The sequence below is a fragment of the Siphateles boraxobius genome, unplaced genomic scaffold, assembly GCF_051911475.1.
Source record: "Siphateles boraxobius isolate OS27281-9 unplaced genomic scaffold, OSU_SipBor_1 12, whole genome shotgun sequence".
In the NCBI taxonomy this organism is placed as follows: domain Eukaryota; kingdom Metazoa; phylum Chordata; class Actinopteri; order Cypriniformes; family Leuciscidae; genus Siphateles; species Siphateles boraxobius.
Window position 1 is genome coordinate 17,417,780 of NW_027508722.1, and position 18,979 is coordinate 17,436,758.

General features: G+C 40.4%; 1 protein-coding gene across 1 annotated transcript in view; it reads left to right on the forward strand.

Moving 5' to 3' along the window:
* Positions 1–18,979, forward strand: part of itga10 (integrin, alpha 10) — a 75,361-nt gene that overhangs the window by 22,726 nt on the left and 33,656 nt on the right. Inside the window, exons 4-9 of the mRNA XM_077209546.1 lie at positions 3,370–3,481; positions 3,700–3,809; positions 3,909–3,997; positions 7,138–7,252; positions 7,345–7,472; positions 10,333–10,481. Of these exons, the coding sequence (XP_077065661.1) occupies positions 3,370–3,481; positions 3,700–3,809; positions 3,909–3,997; positions 7,138–7,252; positions 7,345–7,472; positions 10,333–10,481 (703 nt within the window). The remainder of the gene's footprint in view (positions 1–3,369; positions 3,482–3,699; positions 3,810–3,908; positions 3,998–7,137; positions 7,253–7,344; positions 7,473–10,332; positions 10,482–18,979) is intronic.

Sequence of the window (18,979 nt, forward strand, 5' to 3'; positions counted from 1 at the left end):
CGTACATATGTAGCCTATATATTGTTAAATAGGTAAATTTAGTTGACTTTCGTCTTCTCCATAGGATAATGGGATACACCGTTTAAACCTGGGCTCAGCCAGTTTTTTCTCTTCTCTTCTCTTTTTTTTTTTTTCAACAGATCTGGAACATTTTAATTTCAAAACACGTTCCAAAATCTTATCTTAAAAAAATAAAATTTCATACGCACAAAAATGTTTTACTTTACACATCAAAAGGAAAACAAAAACTGAAGTCTGTATATCCTACCTTCCTAAGTTCTTTTTTCTCTGCCCGTCCAGGATGGTCCCTCCGTCGGTGTAGGATCTGCTGCAAATTTGGCAGAAATTAAATCAAAATAATGAGAGATACAAGTTCCTTTTTTCAGAACCTATATCTTGTCCGCTCTTCCGGAACGTCCTTCTCGCCGATGGAGGGACCAATCCTTGGGCTCCTGTGGCTCGCCAAATTGTGGTGGAATTTTCCTTTTTCCTAATGCTAACCTATAATCTGACTATCCGCTTTCCCTAAAATGCTCACTCTGTAATACTCCAGCTCCCTGCGTCTACAATCGACAACCGCTGAGTTTTTCCTCTAATCCTACCCTACTCAAGCTCTCTTGCGTCTACAGTCGACATCTTAGCTTCGAGTTTTCTAAACTACTCTACTCAAGCTCTCTTGCGTCTACAGTCGACATCTTAGCTTCGAGTTTGCTAAACTACTCTACTCAAGCTCTCTTACGTCCCCAATCGACGTCTTAGCTTCGAGTTTTTCCTTTACCTAACAACTCCTATGCTGCGCAGCTTAAATGACAGACAGACTTCAGTAGATGTCCCTTGAATGCTCTTTATTACGGCCAGGAGTTCTCGAGCATTTCTCAGAGAATCTCCCAAGAATAAAGAAGGCCGGAGGATCTCAGACAATTTCCATTGAGAATCCCACCGAAAACACGGAAACAACAGTTTTTATACAATAGGGAGGTATGGCATAATGACATTAATTTGATTGGTTATTCATTTACAGTCTCTTCTGTTACTGGGTAGAGAAGAATATGTTTTGACGATTACTTCATTGATCACAAGTTCTAACTTAGTCATCTGTCTAGTTTCATTTCCCATATTTGTTATTTATACACACAGTCAGGGGTTCGACACACACACATTCATGTAAAATACAGAAAGTCTTAGGACATGGTTTTTAGAGATTTAGCAGGTTAAACAAGGACAAATATTAAAACATGGTTTTCTTAATATTCAGTTTAAATTTTCCACCACAAGATGAAGATTGACATTTTGTTAATTAAAAAAATAAGCACATAATGTTTTAAAAAAATAAATAACTTGTGCTCTTAGATATGTTTTTACTACTTTTTGTATTTTGTATAATTATATCTATAGGTAATGAAGATATATTAACACAAATATATATATACTAATATATTAGGCCTATATATAAAACTAAAAAGGGCCTCATTGATTAATTTTGCCTGGGTCCCCCACTCAGGTTCGCCTCACCCCATACCCGCTATTGAGAATCACTTTAAGAATGCAGACGTAGTTAAGAGACAATGTGATGTATTCCACTTAATACACAATAAAATAATATACAATAAGATTCGTTAACAACATACCGCTTGATTTTCTTCTAAAATGAGGGCGGGCCACAAATCCGTGAGTACTGTTTACAAACCTGTGGGAACGGATTGCGAAAGCGTGGACATGGTTTATGAATTTGTGGGTACACAGATTGGCAAAACTAAAGGCATGGTTTACAAATCTGAGAGCGTGGATTAGGAACTCGTGGATACGGTTTATTAATGCGGATTGCAAATCCCTCGCCATGGATTGTTGTTGTTTTTTCCCAGGCAACTTCCCGGGTTCTGTAGCTTTGCATTTTGGACTCAGTATAGATACTTTCTGATTTTATTCAAAATTTGTGTGTAGAAATTTGAAGAAACGAAGTGGAAAAACTTCACAAAGCAATCTAAACCCTTATCATTGTCAACATAACTACATAATTTTAGTAGAAACTATGGTTCCCTTACAAAAAATAAGTATACTTCAAGTTAATTTTATTAGGTATACTTAAGTAAAGTTCAAGTATATTTTAAGTATACTTTATGTAGTAAGTATACTAATATCAATGTACTAGAAGTATACTTGCAAGTGTACTCTTTTAATACTACTTGGGACTAAATTGGCCCACTTTTTAGTGTATAAAAGTATACTTTTAAGTATGCTTTAAGTGTAACGGTAGTAAACTTCGAGTACACAACTAGTTTCCTTTTTGTACTGCAACTCTCATTAAACTAACAGCAGTAATTTAGTAGTTTTATACTTCAAGTATACTTGTAATTTTTCTTTAAGTGAACATAACGTCATACTTATAGTTTACTATTATATATTATTTTTGCACTTTACTGTAAGTATACTACTATGTTCCAATTTAGGGATACATTTTCATAGTTGAAATATACCTTTAACTGTACCATTTTGAAAAAATTTTATCCTAGCCTTATGCATCCTTTTTTTATCAACACTTGAAGTTTTAAGTGAGTAAGTTTCATAAAAATAAAAGAAAATTTAAACAAAAAGCTAAGAAATTCATATTTTTGTCAAAGATTACATCTGGATCGGATTCAGAATGATGATCAAAACACAGATGGAGTAAATTGAGTCCATCAACACCCCCAAAGCTTTACAGTCATTAACCCTTTCTGGGTCGACATTTCATTCGGAAACGTTAGGCAGTTTTGAACTTATATGCTGTTTAATGTTTGACAGTCGTGGTATTTTACATTTGCGTAAGCAATCTTCTATCACTTGTTTCTGCGTCTTCATCTGTGTTTTGATCCGGATATTCTGCACTATTTCAGAATATGCACCCCCTACTGTATAACAGTGAAAACATTGCTAGCCGGAAAATTCAGTCAATTGCGGGAAAAGAATAAAATAGATTTAAAGTAAATTAAATCTATTCCTACAATACCTGTGGACTAACCTACACAAAAATTCAGATACTCAGGATTAGGAACACATTTGTTATCTTAATAATATTTTCAAATAATGTTCAAATAATTTCAAATAATGACAGTATGTATAACTATGTGAAAAAAAGTATTTAATAGGCTACTCAATCAAAAGAATAAACACAACTACAAGCCAAGTATACTTAGCTTCATTAAACTTTAAATTATATCTCAATCAAAAGATTTTATATGTATAAGTATATGCTTAGACTTCTCTGTCATGTACTTCTTTCTATGTAGTCCAAATATTTATCTAATGCATAATCTTTTAGTGAAGATGTCTGTTATATTTACTACTATAGCCTAATATACTTGTAAGACTCAATCCCACTCTCTCTTTTAGGGCTTTGTGAGTGTTTTAATATTGATGTGAAGAGGCCACGGATCTTCAGAGGGCCTGAAGATGCTCTGTTCGGCTTCTCTGTGCTACAGCACGATGACAATGGAGAAAAATCGTGAGTAATTTTGGTACTTTTTAGTTTTTAACTCACATTTAGAGGTTCTTGATGATAAATAAAGTACTAAGTTACATTATATTAAGATGCTATCAGGCGATTAGGTCCTATAATATAACAAGCTTATGCATACCTAATATTTTGCTGCTCTTAAAAGGTCTCCTTGGTAAAGGTTATTTTGAATTTGTATTCTGAGTGACTCATTATTTTATGAACAGAATTCTGGTTGGTGCTCCATGGGACGGACCACAAAATAACAGGAAGGGAGATATTTACAAGTGCATTGTGGGAGATGAGATCAATTCCAATTGCTCAAAAGTTAACCTAGGTATTGGATTAACTCCTTGTCTATCAGAATTTACTTCAATAGCAGTGTTGTGCGTGGAGTACTAGTTTACAACATGTTTTTGTGTTATTCTGTATATAGGTGAAAATGCATTTCAGAACGTTTCTCGAAATCTTAAAAACTCTCATTTGGGGATGACGCTGACCCCTGCTGCTTCAGATGGCTTCCTGGTGAGATTATATTTGAAACACTTTAAATGGTATTTAAAGTCTAAAACCATCTCAGGTTTGAGCACTGACATCACAGCCATTTTTGGATTATTCAGACATGTTTATGTTTTTATATGTATGTGAGTGGGCATGAGTGTGTACATATTTGTTGTATGGTGTGTAGAATGAGTCGTTCTAAATTCCCCTTCTCTGTCTCATTCAGCCACTAACATCTGCTATGACCACCATCTTTGTGCATGTGACCACCTGCAAAACAGTGGCCACTATTTAAATGACACATTATTGAGTCAGTTTTGTCTCTAAATGGGTGTTCTTAAAGAGACAATTCATAGAAAAATGAAAATTCTGTCATAATTTACAAACCATTGTTTCATTCCAAACCATATGACTTTCCTGTGGTGTAAAAGATTAGAAATTTAGCTAAATGTACCCAGTTCCATTGCATGTCCATTCTGCTTGTGTGCTATAATCCAGGTCTTCTGAAGCCATATGATTACTGATAATCTTCCCCTCCATTATTTATCAAAGGAATAGTTCCCCCCAAATATGAAAATTCTGTCATAATTTACTCACCCTCATGTCATTCATCTTCGGAAGACACAAATGAAGATATTTCATATTTTTTTTCATCCATTCTTTGAAAGTCCATGCAACCAAAACTTAAACAAAAAGTACAAAATAAGATATCATACATGTAATCCATATGAACAAGTGCATTATATGATGAACAGATTCGATTTGATTAAACCACTTGATTCATATGGATTACCTTTACAATGTTTCTTTCCGTACTTTTTGATGCATGAAAGTTTTGTTGTGAATGGACTTTCAGTGGAGGGACAGAAATCTCAGGTTTCATAACAAATATTTAAATTTATGTTTTTCAAAATTGAACTAAATTCATTTGGGAAATTCATCTTTTTGGGTGAACTATCCCTTTAACTACTGCAGTTGGATCATTGTTTCAATGAGTTGAACAAGAGAATCACATCAATTTGTAAATGTATCATTCAGACCACTTTCATTGAGAAAAATCCAGCAATGATTCATTCACAAACCCATCAATGTGCTTACGAGAAGTCAGATGTCAAGACTTCCAAAGAACAACAATGTAATATTTTATTATTCTCTTATAAAGCTATCATATGACCTTACAGTAAAAAATCTTGAAATATAGTAGACTTATGGAAGTCCCAAGGTCCAAGTCCTGATTTGCATATAAAGTAAAGAAAGTCATACAGGTTTGGAACAATGTAGAATGATGACAGGTTTCATTTTTGAGTGAACTTTTCATTTAAAAGCTATAGGGTGGATGAATGGATGGATGCATGGATTAGATAGATATATAAATAGATAGATAGATAGATAGATAGATAGATAGATAGATAGATAGATAGATAGATAGATAGATAGATAGATAGATAGATAGATAGATAGATAGATAGATAGATAGATAGATAGATAGATAGAAAGATAAAACCAGCTAGAACCTCACCTGACCTAAAACCCGACAGCTAGTTTTCTTCTTAATATATTCATGGTTTCAGCCTCTAACATTCTTTTACCCGCACACACGCTTCCACATACACAAGGCTTTTTGTGTGGGGCAGAACGCAGTGAACCAGATCAGTCCAGTTCTGGAGCCGCTCCGCTGTGGCTTTGGTGGAATTGCTGGGTGGCTTTCGCCAGTAGTCAGACTTTTTATGAGAGTGAGCAAATGTTTTGGCGGGGAGAGTCTGGGCATGTGTGTTAAAACAGAAATATGTTTTTGTGTGTGTGTTTGTGTGACAGAGGGGTTAAACGGAGAGATGGGATAGAGTCACACATAGTTAACCATGGTGTATGCCAACTAAAACTAGCACTCACAGTGTGGATGTAATGAGCCCCCACATTGCACATTCAAATATCACTAACCAAATCATCTTTTTGAATGTACCTGATCAAGGATTTGTGAGGCTGTGTTTGTTCCTTTGGTCAGTGCTATAACAGGATAAGAATGTGACTCAAGCCCTTTGTAATGACAGGCCGGGGAAAAGCCATAGCACCTCTCACCCTCATAGCAACTTCAATTATGTCTCTCACACTCATTCTATCCTTTTTCCTATCCCTTTCTCCACCCTCCCATCCCTCTGTTATAGGCTTTCATAATAACAGGGTGGGGATTTGCAGAACTTTACCCCCCCTTAACCACTTCTTCCAAACACGTATTTCTTTTGTCTCATTCTCCCTCTTTCAACTTTTGGTATGTTTTCTTTCTCTCCATTCTTTCCCTCACCAATCCTCACAATGGTTTTTCAGGCACATAAATGGTACGCTTTGAAGATTTACTATTTTTATGTGTTTTTTTGCCCTTCTCCCCCCAATTCCCACCAAGTACGTTTAAACTGCTTCATTGCAGGAGCAGCCGCCAACTCTGTTAAAGCATTTATTACAATAACCAACATTTATCAACAATTCTCTGTTCATATTGTTCCCTCTCTTCTCAGTCTCATTCTTTCTCTCTGTCTAACCCAATTTAGTGATTATTTCCCAAAAGGAAAGAAAATAACAAATTCTCATAGGCAGCAGTGAAATGAATTGAAGAGCAAACGCATAGTGTTGCTTAAGTCTTCTGCTTTTCAGACGTTTCTCCAGAGAAGACCAAATAATTCAGACTCAAATAAAGAATCAAAGTTTCAAAAGGATCTCAACAATACCTAAACTCTGGTCCGATCTAAATAATTTGAATGTGAACTTAAATATTTTTCTTCAAATGATTCCAAAAACATACACTTAAAAATTATCTGAAATCCACATCCATTTTATAGCTCTATATTATTTTAGAATAATAATATTGGAAAGTTTTTTGAAAAAAGATTCATTGATTTGTATCTTATGCTCACCAAGGCTGTCCTTTCTTCTTTGCTTCTCTCATTACTTCTGTTTCTCTCTCCTGCTTTCCCTGGTTCCTGGTTCCTACACAGAGAATTTAATGTGCAATACTAACAAAATCCCTCATTTGTGCACATATCAACATGTTCTGTGAGCTATTGTGCATAATAAGTCTACAGTGTACCACAAGTGTTTAATACTCAGTATAAAGGTGGGACTACAGATGTTGGATGACTTGTTTAAAGATACTTTTTTCTGTGTTCTTTTAGGCCTGCGCTCCCCTGTGGTCCCAGGAATGTGGTACATCTCTGTTTAGCACAGGAATCTGTGCTTCTGTCACCAACGACATGGAGCCCACGGAAATCATTGCACCCACTGTCCGGAGTGAGATAAACATCCTCTGTCCATCTGACCTGTTCGATTGAATGAAACAACCATATTTAACTGAACTTCTTTTATGTGTGTATTTTTAACAGGATGCACCACTTACATGGACATAGTGATTGTTTTAGATGGTTCTAATAGTATCTATCCCTGGTCTGAGGTGCAGAACTTCCTTAGCAACATCCTCAGCAAATTCCACATAAGCCCTGAGCAAATGCAGGTATGTTTTTTTAAACAAATGACTAAGTTCCTGTTTATTTAGTATTTTCGTGTATGGTTTGAGGGATTTATTTGTGATGAAAATGCCTTAAAATATGTTCTTTCTAGATTTGACTTACACAATGGTTCCTCTTCTTGGCCGATCGATCGATCGGATCACAAGTGGACGATGCTAAGTACAGGTGTACATGGGGTCTAAAATGTTTTGAGCTTGGCCACTTTTGACCACTTCCAAAGGTAGTCGAAAAACGCTTTCGACCGGATAGCTTTTGTAGTGTAAACGTTCATGTGGTCGAATGTGTTCGAACAGCCGCAAAAGGCCGCCTACTGACTTAAAGCATAAACAGTACGGGGAGAGCGCTAGCCAGACGGGATTTAAAGTTTTTGGCTGAAGACCCAAGTTTGGTTTGAAGACGAAAAACGTACCAAGAACAATGTTTTCTCATCATTCCTGATTTCTAACATGCACTCACAGCATTCGATGTAGTCTTGCGACTGTCAGAGCAGAAACGAAAGCTGCTCCGGGCTCGTTCATATGTAAATTGCGCAAGCTTATTTTGTCCATTAGATTAAAAGATCTGAAAAAACAAGAACATTCATTTACCCTCCATAGACCATCCACCTAGAAGAAATCAGGGCAGAAGTGGTTGAAAGTGGACAAAAGAGATGGATTAAAACACCAAGAGACGGATTAAAACACCAGGTGTGAACGGGAATGTGTCTCCCGACCAATCGACCAAAGCTCATCTTAATACCAGGTGTAAACAGGGCCTTTGATTTAATTAAGTTCAGAAGAAGATCTGAGCTTGAGTTAACATTTTGATTGAGTAACTCATCTTAGTGTGACAGCTTGACACATTCCGCAATCAAAAAATGATTTTTTAAAATAATTTCAAGAATATGTAGCCAAAAGAAAGGCTTCTATGTAAATAACAGGGAATTTTAAATGCATATTTTCCAGGCCTAGAAAATATTTGACAGTTAGTAACATCTTCTGTAAAAAAAAATCTGTAATTAAAACCCTTCATTTCACAGTCTTTACAAATGACTGGAAAAATCATTGAAATTCATTGGTCAGAACATAATATGCATAAGCATAGAGCAAAGAGAGTTAACAAAACCTCTAATTTTAAATGATGTGCTTTTAGGTAACAGAGACCTGGCTGAGGTTTTGACAGCTGTGTAGAACTGACTTTTAACCTTAAATCCTGTCAACGGCAGCTCTAACACAGATCTAGCTTTGATGCATTGAGCCGGTATATGAGCAAAGTTGTGAGTAACAGAACCGCAAGCCAGTCTGCAGAGAGAACTGAGCCCAAACAGAAAAAGGGGAAAATAGATGACAATGTTAATGTGAACAGACAGAAATTGTGGTTTCTAGAGGAGAAAGATAGAAGGGACAGAATTAGAAATGTATGAATGTGTACTAGAGCCATTGTGTGAAACCAGAAAGTAATAAAGAGAAGATGTACTGATGGATGCATGAATAGTGTAGTTGGATGGATTGCGAGAGACAGAGAGATAAATGTGTGTATCTATGTTCCTAGGTTGTATGTTTTTTTTTAGTGAGATATTTAAGGGCGGTAGGCAGGCTGCGGGCAACACGAGGTAAAAGGAAATTACTCTGGTTTGTGGTACATATCTTGCTCCGGCAGATTTGTGCCTTCATGTTGGGGGGGGGGGGGGGGGGGGAGTGCATAGTGGAGATGCCAATCTCATCTACATCTCATTCTAGAGGTATCCACTCTGCACAAATTGCTGCCTCTGTGTTACTTACAGCAAATTACCTCAAACGTCTTTTTTTAGTTTATTTTTTACTTTTTAACAGCAGGGAGCCCAAATATGATTACCTTCCTAAAATATAGAGGCAGATACAGTATATACATTTATACATATATACATATTAGAATGATTTCTGAAGGATCATGTGACACTGAAGACTGGAGTAATGATGCTGAAAATTCATCTTTACCATCATAGCAATAAATTACATTTTAAAATATATTCAAATAGAAACTGTTTAGAATGTAACCAAAGTCATTTAAGACAAGTCATTTCATCCAGCAGCCATCTTTGAAACGTCTCTCGGGCATGCAGTGCAGCTCCTATCTCTTTAAATGGGGAAACATCAAATTCTCCAAAACTGTTCGCCCAGCTTACGATTAAGTTTCATGTTTGAAATAACCAATGAAATCTGACAACAATTGTCTCATAAATTGTGTTTCTACATGCTCGAACCATGACATGCGCAGTGGAAGGAACTGGAGCTTCTAACGGTAGCTGCAGTGACACGATGAATTTACCAATCGGCGATTGGCTCTTTTTTAGAAGGCGGGGCTTATTCCGCCATATTGAGCGTTGCACTTTTCCACATTCAAAACAATAAGAGTGACGAGTCTTGTGTTATTCTATAGTCTTTGATATAACTCAAATGTATTGGTATAGTACTAATAAAAATATAATTCACTCTTAGATTTTTTTTTTTACAAAAGCTGTCACTGGAACGGTACCCTTTAAAAAGTTTCTAAAATGTACATTTGAGATACTAATATGCACGCTTTAGGTACAAAGGTGTACCTTTTAAAAGGTGTTCCAAAGCAGATTTACAGCTATACAAGTCTACAGTACCAAGCATTTTCCAGGCGTTTCCCTGATCATACAAATAGATAACCCCGCCCACAGACTCCCACTATTGGTTGAAACAATATTACTGTGTCAAGCTGGTCAGGATGCTCAAACAAACACGTCAAACACAGAAACAGTCCATGTTTAAGCATATTAACTTAGAATGGGGAAAAAAGTTAACATCAGAAATGACACTTATCAACTTTAATTTCACTGTTTGTGACTATGGTGTGTAGGTAGGTGTCCTGCAGTACGGGGAGATCTCAGTACATGAATGGTCTCTCAGGGACTATCAGACAACACCGGATGTGGTCGAAGCCGCCAAGAACATCAGTCGTCAGGAGGGACGGGAGACCCGCACTGCGTACGCCATCCAAATGGCCTGGTATGGCGACCCACTGCTCATTGAAAACAAATGTAGCACAGCCCACTCTCTCTCTCTCTCACTCCTTTTTGAAAGGTATCGCTTTATGTACATTCTGCCCTTTCCCTGATCCCCACCACATCCAGAGATAATGTAACGTGTGTAGCATAGTTGAGTCTGTCTGGTCAATAGTGCCTTTGTTTTTATGTTGATGTTTTTGATGGTGCCTCCTCAAAACTGTAATTCCATACTTTCTCTGGAGACTTGCATGCATGAGCAAAGATTTGTTTAAAGAGGCTCATATTCATTCTCTCTGTCCCATTCACACTCCTTTCATTCCTGTCATTTCTGCTTCTGTCATTCTTCTTTATTGGCATCCCAATGCCGAATCACTCCAGCACACACATGCAGGACACTAACCATAGCTGGCACTTGTTGACCACAAAAGCAAAAGCTCACAAAATTAAACTCGTCTCAAATTCTTCAGTGACTGCTGGAGAGAAACACTGCTGTCTTAAAATGAGATTTGAACAATCTAGTCTAATTAAAGTCAAGCTATGCATTTTAATAGGACCATATCATTGAAAATATAATATCCCTTGCTTTTTCAAAAGAGAAAATAAATAAAGGAACGAAATGCAACACCACTACTAAATCTACAACGCGAAACATACTGCACCACCAGTAGTTTGTAGTCTGATTTGGGAACAAACCACTTTTATAAGTTTGTTCTTTTTAGTGAATTGAAAACGTCTCGGTTACGTATGTAACCCTAGTTCACTGATAGGGAACGAGACGCTGCGTCAAACGCTGTGGGAACCCCCCTGCGTTGTGCGTCATGAAGCATGTATGGAATCAGCCCAATGGAGAGATGGAACGTCATAGGCGGGTGACGTCATCGACCAGGAAACTATAAAGCACCCCATAAACACAAGCGCAACAGCTTCTGATAGGCCTGAAGGAAGCGCTAGCGGGAATGCCGGGAGTATGGTGGAATGACGCAGCGTCTCGTTCCCTATCAGGGAACTAGGGTTACATACGTAACCGAGACGTTCCCCGCTAATACCCACGTCGCCATAGGACCAAGTGACCGCCATGTGAGAACTAGCGCACAGAGGACGAGAGCACCTTTGCCCCAGGGGTAGAACTTAAGTCTAGGTCGTAGAACTTAATGAAAGTATGCGGTGAAGACCATCCAGCCGCATCACAAACGTCACTGAGGGAAACTCCTGACAGTAAGGCTTTAGAAGCCGCCATACTCCTGGTAGAGTGGGCTCGTACAGCCAAAGGTGAAGGCTGACCAGCCGACTCATAGGCAAGTGAGATGGCCTCGACCACCCACTTGCTCATTCTCTGTTTAGACGCGGGACACCCCTTCTTGGGTGGCCCAAAGCACACAAATAGTTGTTCTGACTTCCTCCACAGGGCAGTTCTGTGGACATAGGCGTCTAACGCCCTAACAGGGCAGAGTAAATTAAGTTTCTCCTGGTCAGACTACAGAAATGGAGGAGGACAAAAGGCCTGCAGAACTGTAGGTCTAACAACATTAGTAGGGACCTTGGGAACGTAACCTGGTCTAGGATGCAGAAAAGCCTTAACCATGCCAGGCGAAAATTCCAGGCACGAGGGTGAAACTGACAGAGCCTGCAAATCTCCGATTCTCTTTAGTGAGGAGATAGCAAGAAGAAAGATAGTCTTAAATGTGAGAAACTTCTCAGGAACTTCTTCGATAGGTTCAAGAGGAGCTAGGGAAAGACCTTCTAATACGATGGCCAGATCCCAGGCCGGCACCCTCGTACGAACTGCTGGCCTCAGCCTCAGTGTGGCACGAAGGAAACGAGTTATAAGCGGGTGTCTCCCAAGAGAAACTCCACTGAAAGGGACGTGGTAAGCAGCCAGTGCCGCCACATACACCTTTAGTGTGGAGGGGGATAGCCCTGTGGAGAAGCGCTCCTGCAGGAATTCCAGCACTGCACCCACTGGGCAGTTAACTGGGTCCTGCAGGTGCTCTCCACACCAAGAAGTGAAGAGTTTCCACTTCAAGGCATAAAGCTTCCTCGTGGATGGAGCTCTGGAGTGAAGAATGGTCTCAACAACCTCGGTTGAGAGACCAGAGTTCATGAGCTGGGCCCCGTCAGAGGTCAAGCCCACAATACTGGGCGGGGGTGAAATATCATGCTGCCCTCCTGAGAGAGTACATCCCTCCTGACCGGGAGCTCCAAGGGAGAGCCGTCCAGGAGAGAAATCAGGTCCGCAAACCATACTCGGGCCGGCCAGAACGGGGCTACTAATAGTAGGCTGACCCCGTCCCGGCGAACCCTCTCCAGAACTCCAGGTAGCAGAGCAATCGGGGGAAAGGCGAACAGACGTGACCTCGGCCACGGCTGCACCATAGCGTCCAACCCCAGAGGGGCTGGATGGCTGATGGAAAACCACAGATGACAATGCGTGGTCTCCTTGAAAGCGAATAGGTCCACCTCGGCGCGACCGAAACTCAACCAAAGGAGCTCCACCACCTCGGGATGGAGTCTCCAATCCCCCGGCCTCGGCCCCTGTCTCGACAGGGAGTCTGCTTCCACATTCAAATACCCAGGAAGATACATTGCTCCCAGAAATAGTAACCTCCCTTGGGACCACAGGAGGATCTGACGGGCAAACTTGTAAAGCCGGCGAAACCGCAGGCCCCCCTGATGATTTATATAAGAGACCACCGACGTGTTGTCTGACTGAACTAACACATGAAGACCTCAAAGGGCTGCTAGGAAGTGTTTCAGAGCCTGGAACACCGCCAACATCTCTAGACAATTTATAAGCCGAGATAGATGATGGTCCTGCGACAGCCCTTGGGCTGGACGACCACTCGTGACCGCCCCCCACCCTGTGAGGGAAGCATCCGTCGTTAGCGTTACGCGATGACAAAGAGCCCCCAACACAGGCCCTTTGAATAGGAACCAAGTTTCTTTCCACATGACCAGAGGACGAAGGCAGCGCCGCGTGACTTTGACCGTGCGGAGCGGATTTCCCCTCAGGGAGAATCCCTTGGTCCTGAGCCACCACTGTAGCGATCTCATGTACAACAGGCCGCAAGGTATAACGTCGGACGCTGCTGCCATCAGACCCGACAGTCTCTAAAACTGTTTTACAGTAAGTAGCTGGCCTAGCTTTACTTGTTTCACAGCTGAGAGAATTGAAACGATGCGGGTCGGAGCGAGTCGCGCCTGCATCGAAACCCAAACGACACCCAGAAAAGTGGTCTTCTGAGGAGATAATACACTTTTCTTTGCGTTCAGCCTCAAACCCAACTTCCGGATATGAACGAGAACGAAATCTCAATGTCGAACCGCCATCTGCTCTGTCTGAGCTAAAATCAACCAATCGTTGATGTAATTGAGGACACGAACACCCTGAAGCCTCAGGGGCACTAGTGCTGCGTCCATGCATTTCGTGAAAGTGCGGGGAGATAAATCTAGGCCAAACGGTATGAACCCGGTGCTGGTACACCTCGCCCCCGAAGGCGAACCTCAGGAACTTCCTGTGTTGTGGAAGGATGGAAATGTGGAAGTACGCGTCCCTTAGATATATCGTGACAGACCAGTCCTCAGATCTGATTTGTGACACGATCTGCTTGATAGTGAGCATCTTGAATTTTGGCTTCCCTACCGAGCGATTCAATAGGCGCAGGTTTAAATTTGGACGCAACCCCCCATCCTATTTTGGAACGATGAAATATCGGCTGTAATAGCCTGACTCCACACTCCTCAGAGGGAGCGATCGTCCCTCGGGAAATCGCTCGCTGGGACCGTCTGCGCCCCGGCATGAAGGCGGGGTTGGCAGAACGGGCCCCTGAGGGCACCGAGGAAGAATGGCCACCGTAGAAAGAGGTGAACACCTTTCCGCCTCGGTGGGGACCACCCTAAGTGTCCTGCGCGCCGTGGCGCCAGGACTTCTTCTTAGCCGAAGCCTTCTTAGCTAATATAACTGTACTCAGATCAGTTCTATTACTGGGAGATTTCGTCTGAGAGTGCCCCGGCTGAGCCCACTGTCCAGCAGGGGGAGCATCAGACGCGACACTCTGCTTCAGCGCCCTATATGATGAGCTCGCAGACCGCCCAGCAGCCCCAGGGACATGAATTTTTAAAGACATTTTAAATTTCTAAAAAGCTGTTGTTTGCTTTTCCTTCTCCTGGAATTTATCGATGACAGAATTTACAGCATCGCCAAATAAACCCAGGGGGGAGAGAGGAGTGTCTAAAAGGAAAGCTTTTTCTTTTTCTTTTATATTTGTCTGATTTAACCACAGATGTCTTTCTGCGGCCACCAGAGCTGCCATAGATCGACCCACTAGCTTGGCCGACTCTCTGGTTGCGCGCAGGGATAAATCAGCAGCCTGATGCAGTTCGCGAACCACGTCAGCACTGACCTCCTCACTCTCACTCACGTCCCTCAGCAGGTCAGCCTGGTATGCCTGCATAATAGACATAGTATGCAGACATGACGCAGCCTGACCCGCCGCCGAATACGCTTTACCCACAAAAACCAAAATATTTCTAAGAGGCTTGGTGGGTAATGCCGGTACCTTAACAGATGACGCAGCCTCGAGGGAGAGAAAACTCGCAAGCGTCTCTTCCACGCGAGGCATAGCCGAATAACCATATGATTTTGCCCCCACAATATTAGAATATGTTGAAGTCTGGGGACTAAACACTCTATAACACCGTTTTTTTCCACGATTTCGACACCTCAGTGTGGAGATCGGGAAAAAACGGCAATAACGGCGTGGAGGTTGCACTCGTGACGGCAAAAATCTGTCATCTAATTTTGATTTAGAAACAGACTCCTGTCTAGTCACTGGCCATACAATGCTGAGTTTTTCTACAGCTCTTGTTAATACCTCCACTAGCTCATCACTTTCGGGAGGTGGCGAATCCTCCACATCTCCCTCATTTATAACTGGTGCCTCAGCCTGAGCGGAAGAAACCGCAGCGCGTGTTTCCGAACACGGGACTGAGGCACTGGATCTCACAGGTGAAGGGAGAGATAAGGCAGAGCCCGTCTCTAACCCCGCTGAGAGATCCATCTGCGATCCCCACAATACGCGTCGTCGCTATGCCTCGGCAAGAGCGGGACCCGAACCGCGGGGAGCGCGCACCGAACCGCTCTCCTCGAAGAGCGCCCGGCGGGAGCGGAGCGTCCTTAATAGCAGACGCTCGCAATGCTCACAATCAGCTCCCTCGAGAGCTGACAGGGCATGCTGCACTCCCAAACAAACAACACAAAGAACGTGTGTATCCCCACTCGTAAAATAACGCGAGCAGGGAGGGACACACTTCCTAAACTGCTGTTCGTTCGCCATATCTCTCTTAATATATATATATATATATATATATATATATATATATATATATATATATATATATATATATAGATTGTTTGTGTGGTGCAGAGTATGTAAAGACAGACAATATTCACACAGGGACAGATTCACATATAGCGTGACTGAAGGCACAGAAAGCTGTTTAGCTTGTTTTTATGGGGTGCTTTATAGTTTCCTGGTCGATGACGTCACCCACCTATGACGTTCCATCTCTCCATTGGGCTGATTCCATACGTGCTTCATGACGCACAGCGCAGGGGCGTTCCCACAGCGTTTGACGCAGCTCGAGTTCCCTTGAAAGGGAACAAACAGCGTGACCAGTTTAGTCTGATTCCTGACAGAATCACTGTTTTGATACTGTTCTTTTTAGTGAATCAAAAATGAACAGTGCGACCAGTGTAGACTGATAATTCAGTGTAGAATTAATCACTCTTATTAGATGGTTCTTTTTAGTGAATCGAAAATAAAAAGCATGACCAGTGTTGTCCAATTCTCAAACAAATAACTCTTATGAGTCAGTTCTACCAGAAAGACTCGGGAGATATAGCGATGTAGCAAGCATTAATTTATTAACAGCCCAGCAAGCAATTATTTATCAAGTTCTTTGGCGTAGGCCCCGTCCGTATAGTTCATAATCCGAGGGTAGCGGATCTGCATTTCCTGCCTGGAGCAAAGGCAGGGGCGCAGCCGACCCCCCCAGGAGGTATGGACAGGACCATCCTGGTGGTGGTGGGGATGGTGGAGGTAGTTGTCACGTTGGTATCTGCGAACTCAAACATGCAAACATGTGTGAGAACGGATCTTTTATACGAGTATATAAGGACATAATTGGATAGATGTGAAGGTAATAATGACGTAGTAATTAAGTTTTCCTGGCAGAACTTTATGCTAAAGCTTTCATTTCTTTTTAGTGGATCGAAAACATACATGTACAGTGCGACTAGTGTAGTCTGATTTTATTTTAATGTGACATTCCTGTAGCTCAAACAGTAGAGTGTTGGCGCTTGCAACGCCAAGGTCATGGGTTTTTCTTTCCCAGGGAAAGCAAGAACTGATAAGAATGTAAATGTGTACCTTGAAATGCAATGTAGGTCGCTTTGGATAAAAGCTTGTGCCAAATGCATAAATGTAAATGTAATGAATCAAAAACACAGTTTGAACAGTGTATTCTGATTTCTGAAACGAATGGCTCTTATACAATTGTCCCGAATAGAGCACTGTAAAAACTCAAGCAAAACTTTGGGGTCAACAGTACACGACTATTAAAGCAATAATAATAACAACAAAAATAAACAATTATATTAAAACAACATTTTATCTATTTTATTTCTGAAGCATTTCTCATACAAATTACTTTTGGGAGCCGTTTCTTTTTAGTAAATCAAACACTCAGTTTGCATGGCTTACGGTGTGTGGTTAGCAATGAAACTGAATTAAAAAAATGTTCAGGAAATGTTCTAGTCAAAAATCTCTGTCAGTGCTGAACACAATCCTTCATTTTGTCTTCTCCGCAGAAGTTGAAGGGTTTCATGGACCTTTTTTTATTTATAGCAGGTCCTTCAGCTCTTTTACTGCGTGAGGAATTGTTTATGTGTTTGTGGTGTGTGTCTTTGTTTCTACATAATTAAATAATCATTTAAGACTTTCCATTCTCTAGAAGGGACACATTAGACAGACACACTCTCTCGTGGTAGTTGAAGTGATAGCAGTAGTTGGGTGAGGTGAGGAAGGTTGTGATAACATTCAGGTTTGCTGATGCAGAGAGAGGAGAGAGCTGTCTCAGCAGAGCTGCAGGTGTGGTCACCATCCAGTAGACTTTGCCTTCACCCGTGCAGCTGTTTAAACACACTTGACCATGTTCAGACATTCTCACACACACACACACACACACACACACACACACACACACACACACACACACACACACACACACACACACACACACACACACACACACACACACACACACACACACACAGACACAGACACACACACACACACACACACACACACACACACACACACACACACACACACACATACACACATGAAAGTGAGAGAATTCAAATATAGTAATTAATTCAAACACAGTAAAATGAAAGAGAGTGTGAGTTAAAAACCACATAAGTCCAGATGTAGCACTCAATAAAAGCACAGCAGCCTTTAAATAACACCAGCCTCGGCAATTAACAGACTTATTTGCTCAAATCACTTTCCCTGAAACTTTCTTTCTTTCTTTCTTTCTTGCTTTCATGCTTTGAAAATGTAAATGTATAACAGTTTAAATTTGCATTAAATGCATTTAGTTGAACTGTTTTTTTAACTTACTCAAGTAGGATTTCAGTACATATTTCATTTAAATTCATAATTATTGTATTTGAAATATTGGTAAAGTACTGACAATTGAATGTATTGACAAGCATTTATGGTAAACTAAAATCTACTTTAATGTAAATTCTATTGAAACTTGTATTTAAATATATTTGTAATGATGAAGTTGCATTTTTGTACATTTAAAATGAATTAACTTTAAATGTAATATTGAATAACACAATTAAAATTAAAATCAAGTAATTGTGTGCTTTACTATGTTAGTTGAAACATCAAAACAAGTGTACTTTAAAGCAAAACAAAGATTATTAAAGCATAACGATTTAAAATGTACTTTGTGATAATGTTTTTTTAAGTGTGCATAAGTGTGTTAAGAAAAATAGTCTCTCTGTAACTTTCATTTCATTATTGAGTGCATATTCAATACAATTGAGAGCTCATTTTCTTGCTTGCTTTCTTTCTAAATTCCTTTCTAAATCTGTATTCATAACTCATAAAATTCCAGTCTGAAACATCTGTGTAACAAATTTTTCGAACAATCGCGACTTGTTTCAAGATGTTTGCTCCTCACAACAAATTGTGTATAAATATTGTCATGAAACAAACGTTTTTCTCCACCATTAAAACCTGCCCTCTATTTTTCACATACCACATCAAAACAGTACCTTGCTCTTTTGCAGTTCCTCTTTTGTCTCTTTTTGTGGAAAATCAGAGAACCATCTTGTTTGTCACATGATTTTGATACCTTGTCATTCACAGATGGTATTTTCAAAAATATTTTTGTTTTCACTCGTTTCCTTCTTTATGACATCTA